The 19,097-nt window shown below is 45.6% G+C and overlaps 1 protein-coding gene across 50 annotated transcripts in view; it reads right to left on the bottom strand.

The window, feature by feature from the left end:
• Positions 1–1,507: 1,507 nt before the first annotated feature.
• Positions 1,508–19,097, bottom strand: part of LOC116986063 (mucin-5AC-like) — a 29,566-nt gene continuing 11,976 nt past the window's right edge. Inside the window, exons 4-13 of one of the 50 annotated variants that reach the window (XM_033041268.1) lie at positions 13,804–14,495; positions 13,690–13,770; positions 13,617–13,641; positions 13,360–13,568; positions 13,135–13,326; positions 12,555–13,098; positions 11,286–11,468; positions 7,899–8,114; positions 3,592–3,805; positions 1,508–2,099 (exon numbers count right to left, since the gene is read on the bottom strand). In XM_033041268.1, the coding sequence (XP_032897159.1) occupies positions 3,630–3,805; positions 7,899–8,114; positions 11,286–11,468; positions 12,555–13,098; positions 13,135–13,326; positions 13,360–13,568; positions 13,617–13,641; positions 13,690–13,770; positions 13,804–14,495 (2,318 nt within the window). In that variant the 3' untranslated portion in view covers positions 1,508–2,099; positions 3,592–3,629. The other 49 variants (XM_033041394.1, XM_033041246.1, XM_033041315.1 and 46 more) reach the window with 49 other exon arrangements.

The raw sequence follows: 19,097 nt of genomic DNA, 5'->3' as shown, positions 1-19,097 counted from the left end.
GGAACCAACATCGCTGTAGTATGAAATCTCCAAGTCCACTGGCAGGATAAATTAGAGATTCCTTCCCCAGAGTAACACTGTCAGCCCTGTTTACTCCGATGGACCAGACATGCCTGACACTGCTCGGAACTGCAACATAGCAAAAAAAAATCACCAGGATCGAGAAGAACCCTTTGAGGATGTTCTCCGATTCTCCTCAAAAAGTGACAACACCCTTGCCAGTTCGATGGGATCCCTGGAGTGTGACTGGTGAAAGTGGAGATGGAGCAATCGGGAAAGCGTTGTGCATAGGATCCTTTCACTTGAAGCATAGGGTGGACTGTGTGAAAGAAGGCCCCACCTCCGGGCTGAACACCCCACTGTCCCACAAGTGGTAGAATCTGTAGATCCCAAATTGGCCTCATTCAACCCCTTGAGAAACCAAGGAGCTGAAGTTGAAGCAAGTATCGATATTGGTTTATTGTTGTCACGTGCTCCGAGATGCAGTGAAAAGCTTTGTTTATGTGCTAACCAGTCAAATCACACTACACAGGAGTGAAATCATGCCACACACAAGTACAATAGAAACATAGAAACATAGAAAATGTAGGTGCAGGAGGAGGCCATTCGGCCCTTCGAGCCGGCACTGCCATTCATTGTGATCATGGCTGATCATCCCCTATCAATAACCCGTGCCTGCCTTCTCCCCATATCCCATATCCCTTGACTCCACTAGCCCCTAGAGCTCTATCTAACTCTCCCTTAAATCCATCCAGTGAGTTGGCCTCCACTGCCCTCTGTGACAGGGAATTCCATAAATTCACAACTCTCTGGGTGAAAAGGTTTTTTTCTCACCTCAGTGTTAAATGGCCTCCCCTTTATTCTAAGACTGTGGCCCCTGGTTCTGGACTCGCCCAACATTGGGAACATTTTTCCTGCATCTAGCTTGTCCAGTCCTTTTATAATTTTATATGTTTCTATAAGATCCCCCCTCATTCTTCTAAATAGGTAGTGCAAAGAGAAAAACACCAGAGTACAGAATATTGTGTTACAGAAAATGCAGGTAAATGTGCAAGGTATGCAATGTGGTAGGTTGGAAGATTGGGACTATACCCTAGCTTATGGGAAGACCGTTCAGTAGTGTGGGGAAGCAGCTGTTACTAATCCTGGTGGCACGGGTTTCCAAGCTTTTGGATCTTCTGCCGGACGGGAGGAGAACGGAGAAGAGGGAATGACTGGGGTGAACAACGTCGTTGATTATGGGCTACATGCACAATTTTCTACAATTTCAGGCAGACCAGTTGCGATTTTGGGCAGAGCTGCTGCCAAACCAAGGTGTGATGCTCAATTTCGCGGGGGAGCCCTAAAAAGACTTCATCATCTAGTAGACATAACCAGGAGTTGGTGGAATAGAAGAAAGGCCACCATGCAGAGATTACTGAACCACATTAGGATACTGAGCATTTCCTTAGCACTAAATCTGAGCAAGATATTTCTTGAACTGACATAAACCACACAATACAATTCCATTCAATAATGATATTTTATTTGAATATAACTAACAGATTCATTCATTCCTAATCAGAGAAACACACCTGCATTAACTATGGCCCATTACAGCTCCGCAGTCTGATGCACAGCTCAAGGTATTTTGTAGTACAGCAAAAAAAATCCCCATTTATCTACAGAAGTGATGAATACAATGGCAGCCTCAAATGGTTAGATAAATCAATATCAATCAATATCAATCAATATCATATCAATATCATAAAGTGCAAGTGAAATGAATTTGCCAGAAATATCTTTGAAATTGAAATTGAAATATCTTTCCCGTTGCCAACTCTCTAAGGATTTGTTGAGATTTAGATCCACCTTCCAGACCTAAAACATCAAGATACCCGAAGTTGGAATGAACTGCACAATTTTGTGGAGTTCCAGAAAATCTGTTGCCGAAGGCGTCTAGGAGCGTTTCCAGAGAATCCCTTCACCGCTGAAGAAACATGCACAAGGCGGAATAGTCTGTGAATGCAGTAACGTCCCTAACAAGCTGCAGAATAAGATGGAGTTTGGGTGTTGCAAACATATCTCTAGTTGCAGAAGATTGGTCATGGTGCAGGAGTCTGTAGGAGAAACACAACATCAGCAACCTGGCAGCAGACACCTCGCAGAGCCATCCGAATCCAACACTAGACTCACAAATCGCCGAAGCTGATGTCCAATTACTTAAGGTAATACTTGAGGTCCAGTTTTATTCTCTCTGCTGCTATATACAGTACTACTTGAGTAAGTATTCAATACACTTTTACTCATAGCAAAATTCAGGAAGAACTCAGTGGGTCAGGCAGCATCTGTGGAGAACATGGATAGGTGCTGTTTGGGGTTGGGGCTCTTCTTTCGACTGGTTGTAGGGGGAAGTGGGAGATGAAAGCCAGATGAGTGAAGGGGCAGGTAATAGGTGGATACAGATGAGGGGAGCCTCTGATGGACACTCGGTAGGGCTAAGACCAGAGATGAAAAGGCAGAAGGTGTGAGACAAAAGGATTGAAGAGCAGTGAATTGTGAAGGTGGAGGAAGGAATGGAGGTGGAAGAGGGGAAGAATGGGTACGAGTCCAGGTGGGGCACAGGGGAGGGGGAGGAAGAACAAGGAGGGGAAACCTCCTACCAACAGAGGCTCCCCTCACCTGTATCCTGTGAAGGAAGGAACTGCAGATGCTGGTTTAAACCGAAGATAGACACAAAATGCTGGAGTAACTCAGTAGGACAGGCTGCATCTCGGGAGAGAAGGAATGGGTGACGTTTCTGTTTGAGAGGGTCTCGAGCCGAAATGTTACCCGTTCCTTCTCTCCAGCGATGCTGCCCGTCCCGCTGAGTAACTCCAGTATTTTGTGTCCATCTATTACATGCCAGGTTTTGTCCTGCCCCTCGCCTCTTCCAGCTTTCTTTCCCTCCTACAATCAGTCTGAAGAAGGGTCCCGACCCAAATAGTCCATATTCTCCAGGGATGCTGCCTGACCCGCCGAGTTACTCCAGCACTTTGCGCTCTTTCGTGACACCTCCAACAGTTCCGTAACGCTCTCGGTGGCACTGCGAATGTTGGCCGCACTTGTCACCTCAAGCCTCTGAGGTATCGCTTGACCCGCTGGCTCAGAGACACGAGTGAAACCCCTCTCCCACGGTACGAGTTCATTCCAAGAGTTCTCCCGAGTTTGCCCTGATTCGAACTCGGAGATTTACGGTAATGGCCACTCGTCGGTACTGGGGGCTCTCGTGGACATTTTTCATTATGTTGAAAAATCTTCACGAGTCTTCCCGTGCCTACCAGCCATTAGCGTGTCTGCCCGAGCACCTGCCGTTAGCGTTATGAGACGTCCCCGAGCTCCGACGTACCAGCTATGTTCATTCTCCGTGCTTACCACGAGTTTGATTTTTTTTAAACGCGGGAGAGCTCTTGGAATGAACTCGTACCGTGGGACAGGGCTTTGACACGGCTGGACTCAAAGATGCTTCTCCTGATTAAATGATCTGGTTTACAATTTTGGATCCTACTCATTTTCCACCAGCTAAACAATGTCCGAGTAACAGTTTAATTATGGCAGACATTTGGCACTGACCTGTCCTGGGCGACTGATATGTTCTCCTTGGAACCGCTTCATGGATAGTCGCACACATTGAGGTATGGATTGAAAACCATTTTCGGATGGCATGACATGTAGAAGGTCACTTCCTCCACACACTGGTAGAAGGCGCTCGTGTCCTTTGAGTCGGCGTAGATTCCATCGTCTATGCCGCAGCAAATGTTGGGTTTTCTGATGGTGGTGGTCACCCCTATATGAGAGTCACAAGGACACAGAAGATTCATGGAAGTCCACCAGGAATGAGACCCTCTATGATCTACAGTCCCAGAGGAAATCAAAGAAGTCCCCTGAGGAGTATAAGGGATCCAAGAACACATTAAAGAAGAAATTTAGATGGGCATAAAGGGTCAATGAGGTATAAATGTGTGTATATATTTATATTGTGGTATATGGACACACTGATCTGTTTTGTAGTAAATGCCTACTATGTTCTGTGTGCTAAGCAAAGCAAGAATTTCATTGTCCTATCAGGGACACATGACAATAAACTCACTTGAACTTGAACTTGAATAACTGGGCGATAAGGTAAAGGAGAATCCTAAAACAACCTGTAAGTATATTAAAAGCATATAGATAACTAGCTTTCTTCCCCTACGACAGTTAGCCTGAAGAAGGGTCCCAACCTGAAACATTGTCTATCAGTGTTCTCCAGAAAATAAATCATTCTTGTCTGTGTTTACTGTGGAGAAGGTCATGGAAGCTAGCGTGTTCAATCAACATTATGAAGGAGGCGGTGGCCTTGAACTCATAAAGTTTGGTTTAGCTTTGAGATACAGCGCGGAAACAGGCCCTTCGGCCCACCGAGTCCGCGCAGACCAGCGATCCCCGCACACTAACACTGTCCTACACCCACTAGGGACAATTGACAATTTTTACATTTACCAAGCCAATTCACCTACAAACCTGTGCGTCTTTGGAGTGTGGGAGGAAACCGAAGATCTCGGAGACAAACCCACGCGGGTCACGGGGAGAACGTACAAACTCCGTACAGACAGCTCCCGTAGTCGGGGTGGAACCCGGGTCTCCGGCGCTGCATTCGCTGTAAGGCAGCAACTCTATCGCTGCGCCACCGTAACCACCCAAGGTAGATAAATCACCAGAGTGTGAGCTGTATCCGAGGACACTGCGAGTAGCTGGAGACGTTTGCTGGGGACCTGCAAAGATGTTTGAATCTTCGACCGCCACAGGTGAGGTATGAAGACTGGAGGGGGGGTAACGTTGCGGCTTCATTTAAGTAACGGCTGCAAGGACTGAGTGTGCATGGAGTGGATGTGAAAATGGGATAACATAGAACTGGTATGAACAGATGATCAAATGTTGGCATGGACTCGGTCAAAGGGCCAAAGGGTCTATTTTCATGCTGTATCTTTCAATGATGCAATCAGTATTGATAAGTGCAGGGTGGCAGAAGTTGCCTTTGTAGACTTTAGCAAGGCATTTGACAAGGTCCCACAGGGCGTGCTGATCTGGAAGGTGGGATCCAGGGTGAGATACCAAATTGGATATAGAATTGGCTTGGTGGTAGGAGTCAGATGATAGTACTGGGTAGCTTTTTCATATTGGAGGTCTGTGACTAGTCGTGTGCCTCAGGAATTGTGTTGGGTTATTTGTAGTTTATTGTCTATATTAATGATTTGGAAGAGAATTTAGGTGGCTTGATTAGTAAGTTTGCAGATTAAATCAACATTTGTTGGAGCGTGGATAGTGAAGGGAGTTGTCCAAGGTTGCAACAGGTGTGAAGAAGGGTCTCGACCCGAAACGTCATCCATTCCGTCTCTCCAGAGATTATGTCTGTCCCGCTGAGTTACTCCAGCATTTTGTGTCTCTCGAAGGATACAACAGGATCTATACCAACTAGAGAAGTGACCAAGGTCTTGGCAGATGGAGACTAACTCGGACAAGTGAGAAATGATGCATTTTGAGGTTAAACTAGGTCAAGACATACACAATGGAGACCTGGGTAGTGTTACTGAACAGAGAGACTGAGGGGAACTGGCAGATAGTTTCTTGAAAGTGCAGTGTAGGCTTGGCAGCTGTGATGCTTCCAGATGGAGATGGAAGATTCCTTGCAAAGTGAAAACTGATGAAAGGGGTAAAATAGAGAGGACCCAAGATGAGATTGAATTGTTTAATGATGGCAGAGATTTGCACAACTTTGGAGATGGTAGGCAGTGAATGGAATATATCCAGCTTTTAACATTGCCATCAGATATCTGACTGAGTGAGATTAAACAGGTGACTTAAGTCATAGAAAGAGCTAGGTTCTCCTTGGCACAATATGTCCAGTTTGGTCACCCAGCTACTGCATAGGAAGGATGTCGTTACATTGGAAAGGGTGCAGGGAGACTCACCAGGGTGTTGCCTGGAATTGTGGGCTTGAGCTATTGGGAGAGGTTGGATAGGTTGAGATTGTTTTTATTATATAGGAGGCTAAGTGGTGACCTAATTGAGGTGTGCAAGATCATGGCAAGCATGGGTAAAGTAATCACTCGCAGCCCTTTTCCCAGGATAGAGGATTCTAAAACTAGAGAGCATAGGTTTAAGGTGAAGATTTTAGAGGGAGCTCAGAGCCAAGTTTTTACACTCTGAGGGTAGTCCATATATAGAATGAGCTGCCAGAGGAAGCTATGGAAGCGGGCACAATTGTAACTATTACAAGCCATTTGGACAGATATATAGATAGGAAGGGTTTAATGGGATGTGGGCTAAATGCAGGCAAATGCGATTAGCCCAATATGCCAATTCAGTGGACATGGACAAGGTGAGCCGAAGGGCTTCTTTCCATGGTAAACACCTCCGTGACTATAATTTTCCAAAATGCAGCACTTTGAACTTGTCTGAGTTAAATTCCATCTGCCATTCACTTCCCCTCTTCCTCAATTAATCTAGATTATGTTGTAACTTGAGACGATCCTCTTCACTGTCCACCACATCACCAATTCTGGAGTCATCTGGAAGCTTACTAATCCAACCACTTGCATTTTCTTTATTTTCAGAATCCGCCACCCCAGAGACTGAATCAGTGGGTGTGTTCAGAGCAAGATGGGCGTGGGAGCCTGGGAGATAAGCATGAAGATGGGACTGAGATCCTATTGCATGGCAGAAAAGCTAGAGGGATCAAAAGGCCTGCTCCTGCTCCCACACTGTGTGTTTTACGTGTGGAAGGGCAAGGAGGAGGAGATCTCAGTAGTTTACTGAAAGGGCTGTCCCACTTGGGCGACCTAATTGGCAAGTTTAGGAGAGTTTGAAAAAATGACATGTTGAAGACCTCCTTCGACTATGTAGAAGACCTCCGAAGACCTCCTTTGACTATGTTGAAGACCAGCTTAGGGGAAATTGGAAAATAGTGGAGAGTGAAGACGACCTCCTTCGATCTCCTTCGACCTCCCTTTGACTATGATGAAGACTATCTTTGACTACCTTCGACTACCCTCGATTACCCACGGCTAACATGCCGACCTACTACGACCTACTCCGACTAAACCTACGAGTAAAAAAAGTATCGATTTTTTCCATGGCGACCTTTTTTTACTCGCGGGCATTTTTTAACATATTGAAAAAAAACTCCGCGACCAAGCTGAGGCCTCGAGTACGCGGGGATCACTCTCGAGCATGAAGGAGAGTTACGAGGACCTCCTACGACCTCGTGTCGACCATGCTGCGAGTATGAGTCGAGGGCAAACTCACCAGAACTCGCGGATTAGTTCGCTCAAGTGGGACAGGCCCTTGAGGTGAGAGTGAGGAGTGCCAAAAAATAAAAATCATCTCCTACCTTATATAATAAGTCAAAATGGATTTGTTGTTTTGTGCTTGCTGCTGGTAGGGAATCCCTTGTTAAAGGGATTCCTGACGAGATGTTGATCGGGCATTGAATAACTTGCGTGTTTCCAACCCTGTGGCCCATTTTGCTATTGGTATTGGTTTTGTTATTATTAGGCGTACCGACATACAATGAAAAACCTTGAATCATACTGCACATGAGTACAATCAAGCATACACAGAGAGAAGAATTTCCCAAAGGCAGAATATAGTGTTACACTTAAACAGAGAAAAAGCGCAAGATCTGCAATAAGGTAGGTCGGAAGATCGAGACTGCACCCTGGCTTGTGGGAATAATCTGATAAGAGCAGGGAAGAAGCTGTTCCTGAATCTGGTGGGACCTGCTTTCAAGTTGTTGTGCCTTCTGCCCAATGGGAGAGGGGAGATGAGGGAACGACGGAGGGTGTGAGTGGTCCTTGAATGCGTGGGCTGCTTTGCTTCCCCGAGGCAGCTCTCCCACTCACCTTGTGTACTTGTCGGTATCCATGGCACGGCTGGGGTTGGGGTGCTGTAGGCAAAGAGGCAAGCGTTGACCAACGGATCGAAGACCAGATTGCCCTGACATGCCATATGAAAGGCTGTCCCTGTCACACACTGGTAGAACATGTTGGGGTTCAACGGGTCGGCATAGTTACCATCCACCCTATCCCTGCAGAATGTTGCATTGAATATATCCGTATCTGCAAAGAAATCACAGTGTCAGCAAGGAGCTGTGAATGGATCAAGTCACGGAAAGATACATTTTCTAACTACGAGTCAGAACATTTGTTTCTTTTCCCAGTCAGATCGACCCTAGACACCTTCCAGCCACATCTTAGTCACATCTTGACATCTTAGTCAGGTCTATCCCCCGAGGTTCACATGCACCTCAGAGACAATCCATTGATTCGGTTCGTCCTGCTGGAGGTTGTCACACTGGCCGCTGAGAAACTAATCCAATGAGAGAGAAGATGATTTGCTTTCCCTCTGGTTTGGTGGGTTCTGAGGCCATTGGGGACTCTTCCACAATGGTGGACAACGTTGGTGATGGCCAATGGAGTGGGTAGCTTGAGAGCCTGCGCATTCACCTTGCCTCTTGAGCCGAGACTCCTGTATCCTAGTTGATAGATTCAAGCGTTCAGATACCATCCCGAATGCTGCTCCGTCTTGAATGTTCCGGGAAAACAGAGATTCCCAGAAATCGGTGAAGATGTCGCACTACTTCAAGGAGGCATATCTCTGAATCTTTTTTCCTTTTTTCCCTTCTGCTAACACCTCCCCAAGACAGAGCCAGGAATAGTGAGTCAGTTCGGAGAGCTTGATGTTGGACATGGCCATTGACTCAGCCTGCTAACCAGACTAAGCGGAACAAGAGCCTTAATTATAGGAGACATTGGCCTGCCAGAGAAGAAAGGTCCCTGGAAGGACCCGAAACGTCACTTGTCCATTTCTCTCCGCAGATGCTTCCTCGACCGCTGAGTTTCCTCCAGCACTTGGTGTTTTGCTCAGGATTTCAGCATCTGCAGTTCTTTGTGTCTCTATGGAAAACTGATGTTGGCTTGTTTGTACTTCGGGAGAATTTTGCCAATTTTGCAGAGATGATGTTGATATGTTTGTCAATGCTGCGAGACGTCTGTTGTAGGTAGACAAGGTTTCAGAGACATACAGGAGGAGCAGCAATCACTGTTGTCCAGTAGACCATGGAACTTTTTTTCCTAGGTCAGAGGTCTTGATCTTCAAATATATTTTTTTCCACAATCGCGCTCCACTGCGGAAACTCCTTGTGCTTCCTATTTAACTTATCAACCACCCCCTCACCAGAACTTACCCCACCCTCCACCCCTGTGTGGCCAGATCTCGTATCTGCAGCTCAAGCTATTCAATTAACTCAGATACTACTCCTGGTATTGTTCTAAGTTCGATGCTCTATGTTCTAACACTGGAGCAACTCCTGGTCTCAGGAGGAAAATCACAATTGGAGACCCACTCCTTCACTGATCCAACAAACCAACTAAACAAATGGTGGGGAGAATAAAATGGGGGAGGGTAGGATTGATGTTAAAAAGAATGAGTGCTTATTGGCCTGTTTCCGTGCTGTGATTCTACAGTCAGGATAATCAGAGGCAGTGAGCATGGCTTGGTCCACAGCAGGGCATATCTTATGAACGTTTGAGGATTTTGAGAAGGTGATGACGGTGATCGAGGAGGGTCGGGCAATGGATGTTGTCCACATGGATTTTAGTAAGGCATTTTTATCAAGTCCGCCAGGGTAGGCTGCAAGATGAAGATGCATGGGATACAAGATGAGTTGGTTGTCTGGATTCAGAACTGGCTTATGCATAGAAGACAGAGGGTTGTGGTGGGAACGTGTAGTTCTGGCTGGAGGTCTGTGACCAGTGAAGTTCCACAGAGATCTATGCTGGGACATCTGCTGTTTGTGAGAGATATATATATATGTATATATATAAATGAATTGGACATAAATGCAGATGGGTTGGTTAGTACGTTTGTTGACAACACCAAAATTGGTAGAGCTACAGACAGTGGGGGAAGCCATCCAAGTATTAATTGGGATATAAATCAGCTGTATAAATGGGAAGAGAAATGGCAGATGGAGTTTAAGTATGAGGTGTTGCACTTTGGGAGGTTAAATGTTAAGGGGATGTAGACAGTTAAAGGCGAGACCCCTAGTAGCACTGATGTATAGAGGGATCTTAAGGTCCAAGTTCATAGCTCCCTGAATGTGGCAACGCAGCAGATGGATTGATGAGTATTGAAGGCATTGAGTATAAAAGCCATGAAATCACCTTGCGCTTTACAAAACTTTGGTTGGTCACACTTGGATTATTGCATTCAGTTCTAGTAACTCCGTTACAGGAGGATTTGGAGGCTTTGGAGAGGGTGCAGTAGAGGTTTACAAGAAAGCTGCCTGGATTAGAGGATATTAGCTATAAGAGAGGTTGGGCAAACTTGAATTGTCCACTGTGAAGCATTGAAGGCAGAGAGAAGACTTGGGAGACGTATCTTAAATCAGATAAGATGGAAGCAGATAAGATAGTGGTGTTTAAGAGGCTTTTAGAAAAGCATATGGATATTAAGGGAGTGGAGGGATATGGATCACGAACAGGCATTGGAGATTAATTTAGCCTAGCATCACATTCAGCACAGATACAATGGACAAAGGGGCTGTTCCTGCTTTGCACTGTTCTATTTTGCACTGTCTTGCACTGTCCTGTTTTGCACTGCACTCCGGATTGTCAAAGCTGCCACACACAGACGTAAAAACAGTTTTTATCCACGAGTAGTTGCTCTACTCAACAGCCAAAAATCTGTAGCCTCCATTTGATCTGGTATTTTGTTGGTTCACGTGCTTGATCAATGGTGTTTTATCATTAATGTCTTATTATTATTAGTGTCCAGTGTTTTCTGAGTCATTCGTAACTGTCACTGTATGTCATGTTGTTACTTGTGGGCGGAGCACCAAGGCAAATTCCTTGTATGTGAATACTTGGATAATAAACTTACTTACTTACTTACTTACTTACTTACTTACTTACTTACTTACTTACTTACTTACTTACTTACTTACTTACTTACTTACTTACTTACTTACTTCTATGTTCTGCGTTAAGCAGTTAAGCGTTAAGGGCAACATACTTAATTTGTTTTCAAGGTTCTGCTTTTCACACATGTTATTTGTGAAAAGATATAACAAATATAAAATACTAAAAAAAGGCCATTTGGGCCTTCATTTCTGTGCTATTCAATTGAACCCACTTGTTTTAGATTGTAATTGTATCCAGTATTAGTACAAGAATCTCATCTCTTTATCAGTTTGGTATAACTTCATTTGAATAGGTAACTTTATTTACCTTCTACTGCATCCTCTGGCCAGTCACATGTTCCTGTTTTCGGATTGAAAACCAATATCACAGGACACAGCAAATGGAATGTTTGCCCCAAAAAGCACTGGAAAAAGCTAGACCTGTCCAGTGGATCGGGATAAAGGCCAGACTCTTTGTCACTGCAGAAGTTGGGATCCCAATCGATGGGCCCTACAAGAAAATCACAGCATCAGCCCAACAGACTCGGAAACATCGTAAAGAAAGGCTGCCAGCATTGCGTCAAACTGGGTTCATGTTTATTGAAGAAGAAACTGGGAACTGCAGATGCCGATTTATTTTTAAAAGAAGACACAAACTGCTGGAGTAACTCAGCGGATCAGGCAGCGGATCAGGATCTCTGGACATGGATAGGTGATGCTTCGGGACGGGGCCCTTCTTCAGACTCACATTCAAATTTGTGTTTTCGTCTGAAGAATGGTCCCAACCTGAAACGTGACCTATCCATGTCCTCCAGAGATGCTGCCAAACCCGCTGAGTTACTCCAGCACATTGTGTCTTCTTTTAGGGTTTATTGAATAGAGGCAGAGCCATACAGCACGGAAACTGGCCCTTCGTCCCAACTTGACCATGTTGACCAAGATGCCACATTCAAGCTAGCCCATATCCCTCTGAACCTGTCCTGTCCATATATCTGTCCAAGTGTCTTTTAGTTGCTGTTATGGTACCTGTCTCAACTACTTCCTCTGGCAGTTCATTCCATACACCCACCTAGGTTTCCCTCACTGTGTGAAAAAAGTTGCACCTCAGGTTCCTATTAAATCTTTCGCCTTAACCTTCAACCCAAGTCCTCTAATTCTTGATTCCCCAACCCTGGGAAAAATACTGTATGCATTGAACCTATCTGATTCCCTCATGATTTTGTACACCTCTATAAGATCACCCCATCAGCCATCTGTGCTCCAAAGTCTTAATTCCCCAACCTCTCCCTTGCATCGGGCCCTCATGTTCTGGTGCAATGACACTATGAAGGAGCTGGAATAATTGTACCACTCTACCTAAGAGCTGAGAATCCAGCAACTAGGAGAATTACCTCTTTTTGTGCTCTTCCATTCTATGAAGGTTGGGGTGAAGGGGGGGGGGGGGGGGGGGGGGGGGGGGGTTGGTCTATGTCCCATATCCAAAAGTGCCTTTGAAGGTCACTTGTGTGATAAATGGCACCTTTCTCCAGAAACCTATAACTGGGGGAATGCTTTGCTTGGAATCAATTTACTAATATCCATTTTTTCCTCCTTTTACCTGCAGTTGTTGAGACCTGTACAGTCTTCGGTAAATCCGCTTTTGTTGACTTTGCCGCAGGGATTTCCTGCGTGGTTGTAGGCCTCCCTAGTATTGTTGTGGTGGCTTTCTTCATTGTGGGTATCTCCCGTGTGGTTCCAGGTGTTTGCTTTGGTGTGGGTAGCTCTGGTGTGGTAGCTTTCCTTATAGTCACCATCTCATGTGTCATTGCAGGAGTTTCCTTTGCCGTCACCATCCCTTGTGTTGTTGTGGTTTCCCTAGGTGTAGGCTTATCTTGTGTTGTAGATTGCCTTGTGGTGGCTAGTTCCTGCGTTGTTTCCCTTGTGGTGGGTATCGCCTGCACTGTTGTAGTTTCCCTCTCTGTGGGTATCTCTGGTACTGCTGTAGTTTTCCTTGTTGTCACCCTCTCCTGTGTTGTCATTTCCATTGTTGTGGGTATCTCTGTTACTGTTGTAGTTTCCCTTGTTGTGGCTATCTCTTGTACTGTTGTTGCTCCTCTTATTGTGGGTATCTCTGGTATTGTAGTTTCCCTCACTGTGGGTATCTCTGGCACTGCTGTTGTTTCCATTGTTGTGGGTATCTCTGGTACTGCTGTAGTTTTCCTTGTTGTCACCCTCTCCTGTGTTGTAGTCTCCCTTACTGTGTGTATCTCTGGTACTGTTGTAATTTCCATTGTTGTGGGTATCTCTGGTACTGCTGTCATTTGCATTGTTGTGGGGACCTCCGGTACTGCTGTAGTTTCTCTTGCTGTGGGTATCTCTGGCACTGCTGTTGTTTTCATTGTTGTGGGTATCGCCTGTGCTGTAGTTTCCCTCTCTGTGGGTATCGCTTGTACTGGTGTAGTTTTCCTTGTTGTCACCCTCTCCTGTGTTGTAGTTTCCATTGTTGTGGGTATCTCTGGTACTGCTGTAGTTTCCCTCACTGTGGGTATCTCTGGCACTGCTGTAGTTTCCATTGTTGTGGGTATCTCTGGCACTGCTGTTGTTTCCATTGTTGTGGCTATCTCTTGTACTGTTGTTGCTCCTCTTATTGTGGGTATCTCTGGTATTGTAGTTTCCCTCACTGTGGGTATCTCTGGTACTGCTGTAGTTTTCTTTGTTGTCACCCTCTCCTGTGTTGTAGTTTCCCTTGCTGTGGCTATCTCTGGTACTGCTGTAGTTTCCATTGTTGTGGGTATCTCTGGTACTGCTGTAGTTTCCCTCACTGTGGGTATTGCCTGTGTTGTAGTTTCCCTCACTGTGGGTATTGCTTGTACTGTTGTAGTTTTCCTTGTTGTCACTATCTCCTGTGTTGTTGCTTCCCTTGTCGTGGGTATCTCTGGTAATATTGTAGTTTCCCTTGTCGTGGGTATTGCTTGTACTGGTGTAGTTTTCCTTGTCGTGGGTATCTCTCGTGTTGCAATTTTTGTTGTGAGCATTTCTTGTGTCGTTGCAAGACCTTCCCTTGTTGTTGGTATCTCCTGTGTTGTTACAGGTATCCCCCTTGTTGTGGGTATCTCCTGTGTTGTTGTCGTTGTCTTTATTGTTTTGAACGTTTCTTGTTCTGTGGTCATGGTCTTCCCTGTTGTTGTAGGAATTTTTACTGCCGTTGTTACCTCCTGTGATGTTGCAGTAGTCTTTGCTGTTGTGGGCATTTCCAGTCTTGTTGCAGTAGTTTTTGGTGCCGTTGTCATTGCCATCTCCTCTGTTGTCAGGAGGACCTGTGTTGTAGGAATAGCCGTTGGTGGCAACCTTGTTGGTGTTGGAGTTCTCCTAGGGGTTGTGCTTGTGGGCTGGGTGACGGGCATCAGATGGATACATGCCGTAACCTGGATGCTGAAGACCAAGCCAGGTGCACAGGCAATATGGTTTGTTTCACCCTGCCAGCAAAAATAGTAGAAGGTGACGTCTTCCAGGTCTTCATAGAATCCATCGGTTTTCCCTCTGCAAAAGAGTAGACTCTCTACAAGAGAATCAAATAGTGTCAGTAATGAGCAGAGCAAATGTCCAAAACAAACAGTATCTGGTTCATCTGAAGCAGCAGCTCAAGATGAAGTTATACCAGCGGGTGGCGCTTCGATGGCAGCCTCGCCTAGTCTGTCTGTCCTTTTAGTCTTTTTTTATTTATTTTTAGTGTGTTTTAAAAGTTTGTGTTAATGTTCTCTGGTTTGTTTTATGTGGGCGGAGGGTGGGGATCGGTGGAAACTTTTTTTCAATCTCTTACCTTGCCGGAGATGCGATTGTTTTCCGGATCGTATCTCCGGTCACTCTGCGGCCTAACATCATGGAGCTGGGACCTTGTTTGAGTTTGAGTTTGAGTTTGAGCCCCACCGCGGGGCAGTGGACTTGCCATCGGAGCCGATCTCTTGCCTGGGATCGGCACTCCATCGAGGAGCTTGCAGTCTCGGGAAGAGACTGATGTCGGGAAGCTCCAAACGACGAAAAGGGTTTCGACCTGTCCCGACCCGGCGTAGATCGCATGGCGCGGGGGAGCTGAGATTCCCCCCCACCCCCCCCGATGCAGGAGCTTGATCGCCCCGACGAGGAGGCCCACTGCCGACTACGGGAGTAAGATCGTCCCATCAACGGACCTGACCGCTGGAGGGCAAAGAAGGGAGAGATTGAACTTTTTTTCGCCTTCCATCACAGTGAGGAATGCGGAGGAGTCACTGAGGTGGATGTTCGTGTTAAAATGTATTTGGTGTGTTCTGTTGCTTTTTATTGGTATAACTGTATAGCAAATGAAATTCCTCGTACATTGCAAAACATACTTGGCTAATAAAGTATGATTATGATGATGATTATGATTAGATTAAGGAGGGTGAGGTCACATACATGGCTATTTTCATTCCTGGGTAGAGATAAAGAGCAGGAATAACCATGCTGATATCTGTGGGCAACAGGATGAGCGGGAAGCCAGAGAATTGGGTAATGTTTAAAGAGCAACAGAAGATAACTAACAAGGCAATACGGGGAGAAAAGATGAGGTACGAAGGTAAGCTAGCCATGAATATAAAGGAGGATAGTAAAAGCTTCTTTAGGTATGCGAAGATGAAAAAAATAGTTAAGACCAAAGTTGGACCCTTGAAGACTGAAACAGGTGAATTCATTATGAGGATCAAGGGAATGACAGATGAGTTGAACAGGTACTTTGGATCCGTCTTCACTAAGGATGACACAAACAATCTTCCTGATGTACTAGTGGCCAGAGGATCTGGGGTGACTGAAGGTAAACCACATTAGGCAGGAAATGGTGTTGGATAGACTGATGGGACTGAATGCTGATAAATCCCCAGGGCCTGATGGTCTGCATCCCAGGGTACTTAAGGAAGTGGCTCTAGAAATCGTGGACGCATTGGTGATCATTTCCTAATGTTCTATAGATTCAGGATCAGTTCCTGTGGATTGGAGGGTATCTAATGTTATCCCACTTTTTAAGAAAGGCGGGAGAGAGAAAACAGGGAATTATAGACCAGTTAGCCTGACATTGGTGGTGGGGAAGATGCTGGAGTCAATTATAAAAGATGAAATAGCAGCACATTTGGATAGCAGTAACAGGATCGTTCCGAATCAGCATGGATTTACGAAGGGAAAATCATGCTTGACTAATCTTTGGAATTTTTTGAGGATGCAGCTAGGAAAATGGACAAGGGAGAGCCAGTGGATGTAGTGTACCTGGACTTTCAGAAAGCATTTGATAAGGTCCCACATAGGAGATTAGTGGGCAAAATTAGGGCACATGGTATTGGGGATAGTGTGCTGACATGGATAGAAAATTGGTTGGCAGACAGGAAACAAAGAGTAGGGATTAACGGGTCCCTTTCAGAATGGCAGGCAGTGACTAGTGGGTACCGCAAGGCTCGGTGCTGGGACCGCAGCTATTTACAATATATATTAATGATTTAGATGATGGGATTACAAGCAACATTAGCAAATTTGGAGATGACACGAAGCTGGGTGGCAGTGTGAACTGTGAGGAGGATGCTATGAGAATGCAGGGTGACTTGGACAGGTTGGGTGAGTGGGCAGATGCATGGCAGATGCAGTTTAATGTGGATAAATGTGAGGTTATCCACTTTGGTAGCAAAAACAGGAAGGAAGATTATTATCTAAATGGTGTCAAGTTGGGAAAAGGGGAAGTACAACGGGATCGGGGGGTCCTTGTTCATCAGTCAATGAAAGTAAGCATGCAAGTACAGCAGGCAGTGAAGAAAGCGAATGGCATGTTGGCCTTCATAACAAGAGGAGTTGAGTATAGGAGCAGAGGTCCTTCGGCAGTAGTACAGGGCCCTAGTGAGACCACACCTGGAGTATTTTGTGCAGTTTTGGTCTCCAAATTTGAGGAACGACATTCTTGCGATTGAGGGAGTGCAGCGTAGGTTCACAAGGTTAATTCCTGGGCTGGCGGGACTGTCATATGCTGAGAGAATGCAGCAGCTGGGCTTGTACACTCTGGAATTTAGAAGGATGAGAGGGATCTTATTGAAACACATAAGATTATTAAGGGTTTGGACACGCTAGAGGCAGGAAACATGTTCCCGATGTTGGGGAGTCCAGAACCAGGGACCACAGTTTAAGAATAAGGGGTAAGCCATTTAGAACGGAGATGAGGAAACACTTTTTCACACAGAGAGTGGTGAGTCTGTGGAATTCTCTGCCTCATAGGGCGGTGGAGGCCGGTTCTCTGGACACGTTCAAGTGAGAGCTAGATAGGGATCTTGATGATAGCAGAGTCAGGGGATATGGGGAGAAGGCAGGAACGGGGTACTGATTGTGGATGATCAGCCATGATCACATTGAATGGCTATTGTCTATTGGTATCAGAGCGGACATGAGCCCAGCTACAGGAAGAATGTCATTAAGTTGGAAAGGGTGCAGAAGAGATTCACGAGGATGTTACCAGGGCTTGGGAAGAGATTGGACAGGCTAGCACATTTTTCTTTGGGGACGTAGGAAAATGAGGGGTGACCTTATTAAGGCGTACAAGATCATGAAGGGTGTGGATAAAGTGAACGCTCACATTCCCTTTCCCAGGGTTTATAATTCTAAAACTAAAGGGTACAGGTTTGAGGTGAGATGGGAGAGATTTAAGAGGGACCTCAGGAGCAATTCTTTCGCTCAGAGGGTGGTCCGTATCTGAAATGAGCTGATAGAGGAAGCTATAGAAGCGGATACTATTACGACTTTTAAAAGACAATTGGATAGATATATGCATAGGAAGGGTTTTACGGTATGGACCAAATACAGGCAAATGAGGCAACCCCAGTATGGTTTGTTCGGGATCGGCACGTACAAGGACTATGACGCCACCATTTTCAGGAGGTGTTGAATAAAGGGCCTTCATTTAAAATCTCATGCAGAAGGTGGAGTTGCAGAAGGGTCTCCACCTGGTGGTCACAACTTCAACTGCACAACGGTCAGGACTTTGAAGGAGCATTTTTGCTAGTTTCTAAAACGGGGTTGAGTTAGTAGAATGTGCGTATGATGCAGAATTTGATCTGCAGACAGATTTGAACAGTTCTTAACTGGCATATTTGATCAGAGTGGGAAGGAGGTGAAAAAAACAAAGTGCTGGAGGAACTCAGCGGGTCAGGCAACATCTGTGGAAGGGGAATGGAAAGGCGATGATGTTTTGAGTCGAGACCCTTTTTCAGACTCCGGTAAGGAGATACAACCCTCGAACATAATACTCTCGTTCAAACAGTAAAGTCTGGCTCTCCCTCACCAATCTAGCCCTCGTCTTTACATCCGTAGAACTGGACTTGGAGATGAGTCCTGCATGTATTGGATCAATAGAACATAACACACAGAGCAGTACGTGAACAGGGCCTTCAGCCCACAATGAACACGATGCCAAGTTAAAATAATCTCCTCGCCTTCCAATGATGCATATCCTTCCATTCCCATAGACACAGAATGCTGGAATAACTCAGCGGGACAGGCAGCATCTCTGGAGAGAAGGGATGGGCGACGTTTCGGGTCGTGAGTCCCAGCCCGAAGAAGGGTCTTGACCCACAACGTCACCTATTCCTTCTCTCCAGAGGCGCTGCCTGTCCCGCTGAGCTACTCCAGCATTTTCTGTCTACCTTCAGTGTAAACTAACATCTACAGTCACATCCTACACATTTCCTGCATATCACATGTGCGTATTTAAAAGCCTCTTAAAATTCCCATCCTATCTGTTTACACCACCATCCCTAGCAGCGCATTCCAGGGATTTACCACTCTGTGTAAAACAAATTGTCCTGCACATTTCCTTTAAAGATTCCTCTCCGACCTTAATGCTGTGTCCTCCAGTGTTTAACGTTTCCACAAGAGGGAAAAGGTTCTGACTGTCCACCCTATCTATATCTCATTTTGTTTTGTGCTTCTATCAGGTCTCCCCACTACCTCCGACGTTTAAACGTTGAAGGTGGTTTTCCCAACTAAGTACCAAGGAGAACTAAACAATGAGGTTAGCTCCTCCATTGCACACTCCACTCCCTCCAATCTGTTCTCTGCTGACCAGGAATGGAATATTTAAATCATCAGACCAATAATCTCAGTCCTGGACTGATAATCCAGA

Source organism: Amblyraja radiata, chromosome 2, assembly GCF_010909765.2.
Source record: "Amblyraja radiata isolate CabotCenter1 chromosome 2, sAmbRad1.1.pri, whole genome shotgun sequence".
In the NCBI taxonomy this organism is placed as follows: domain Eukaryota; kingdom Metazoa; phylum Chordata; class Chondrichthyes; order Rajiformes; family Rajidae; genus Amblyraja; species Amblyraja radiata.
The sequence above is the reverse complement of the archived record's forward strand: the minus strand, read 5'-3'. Positions and strand labels throughout refer to the sequence as shown.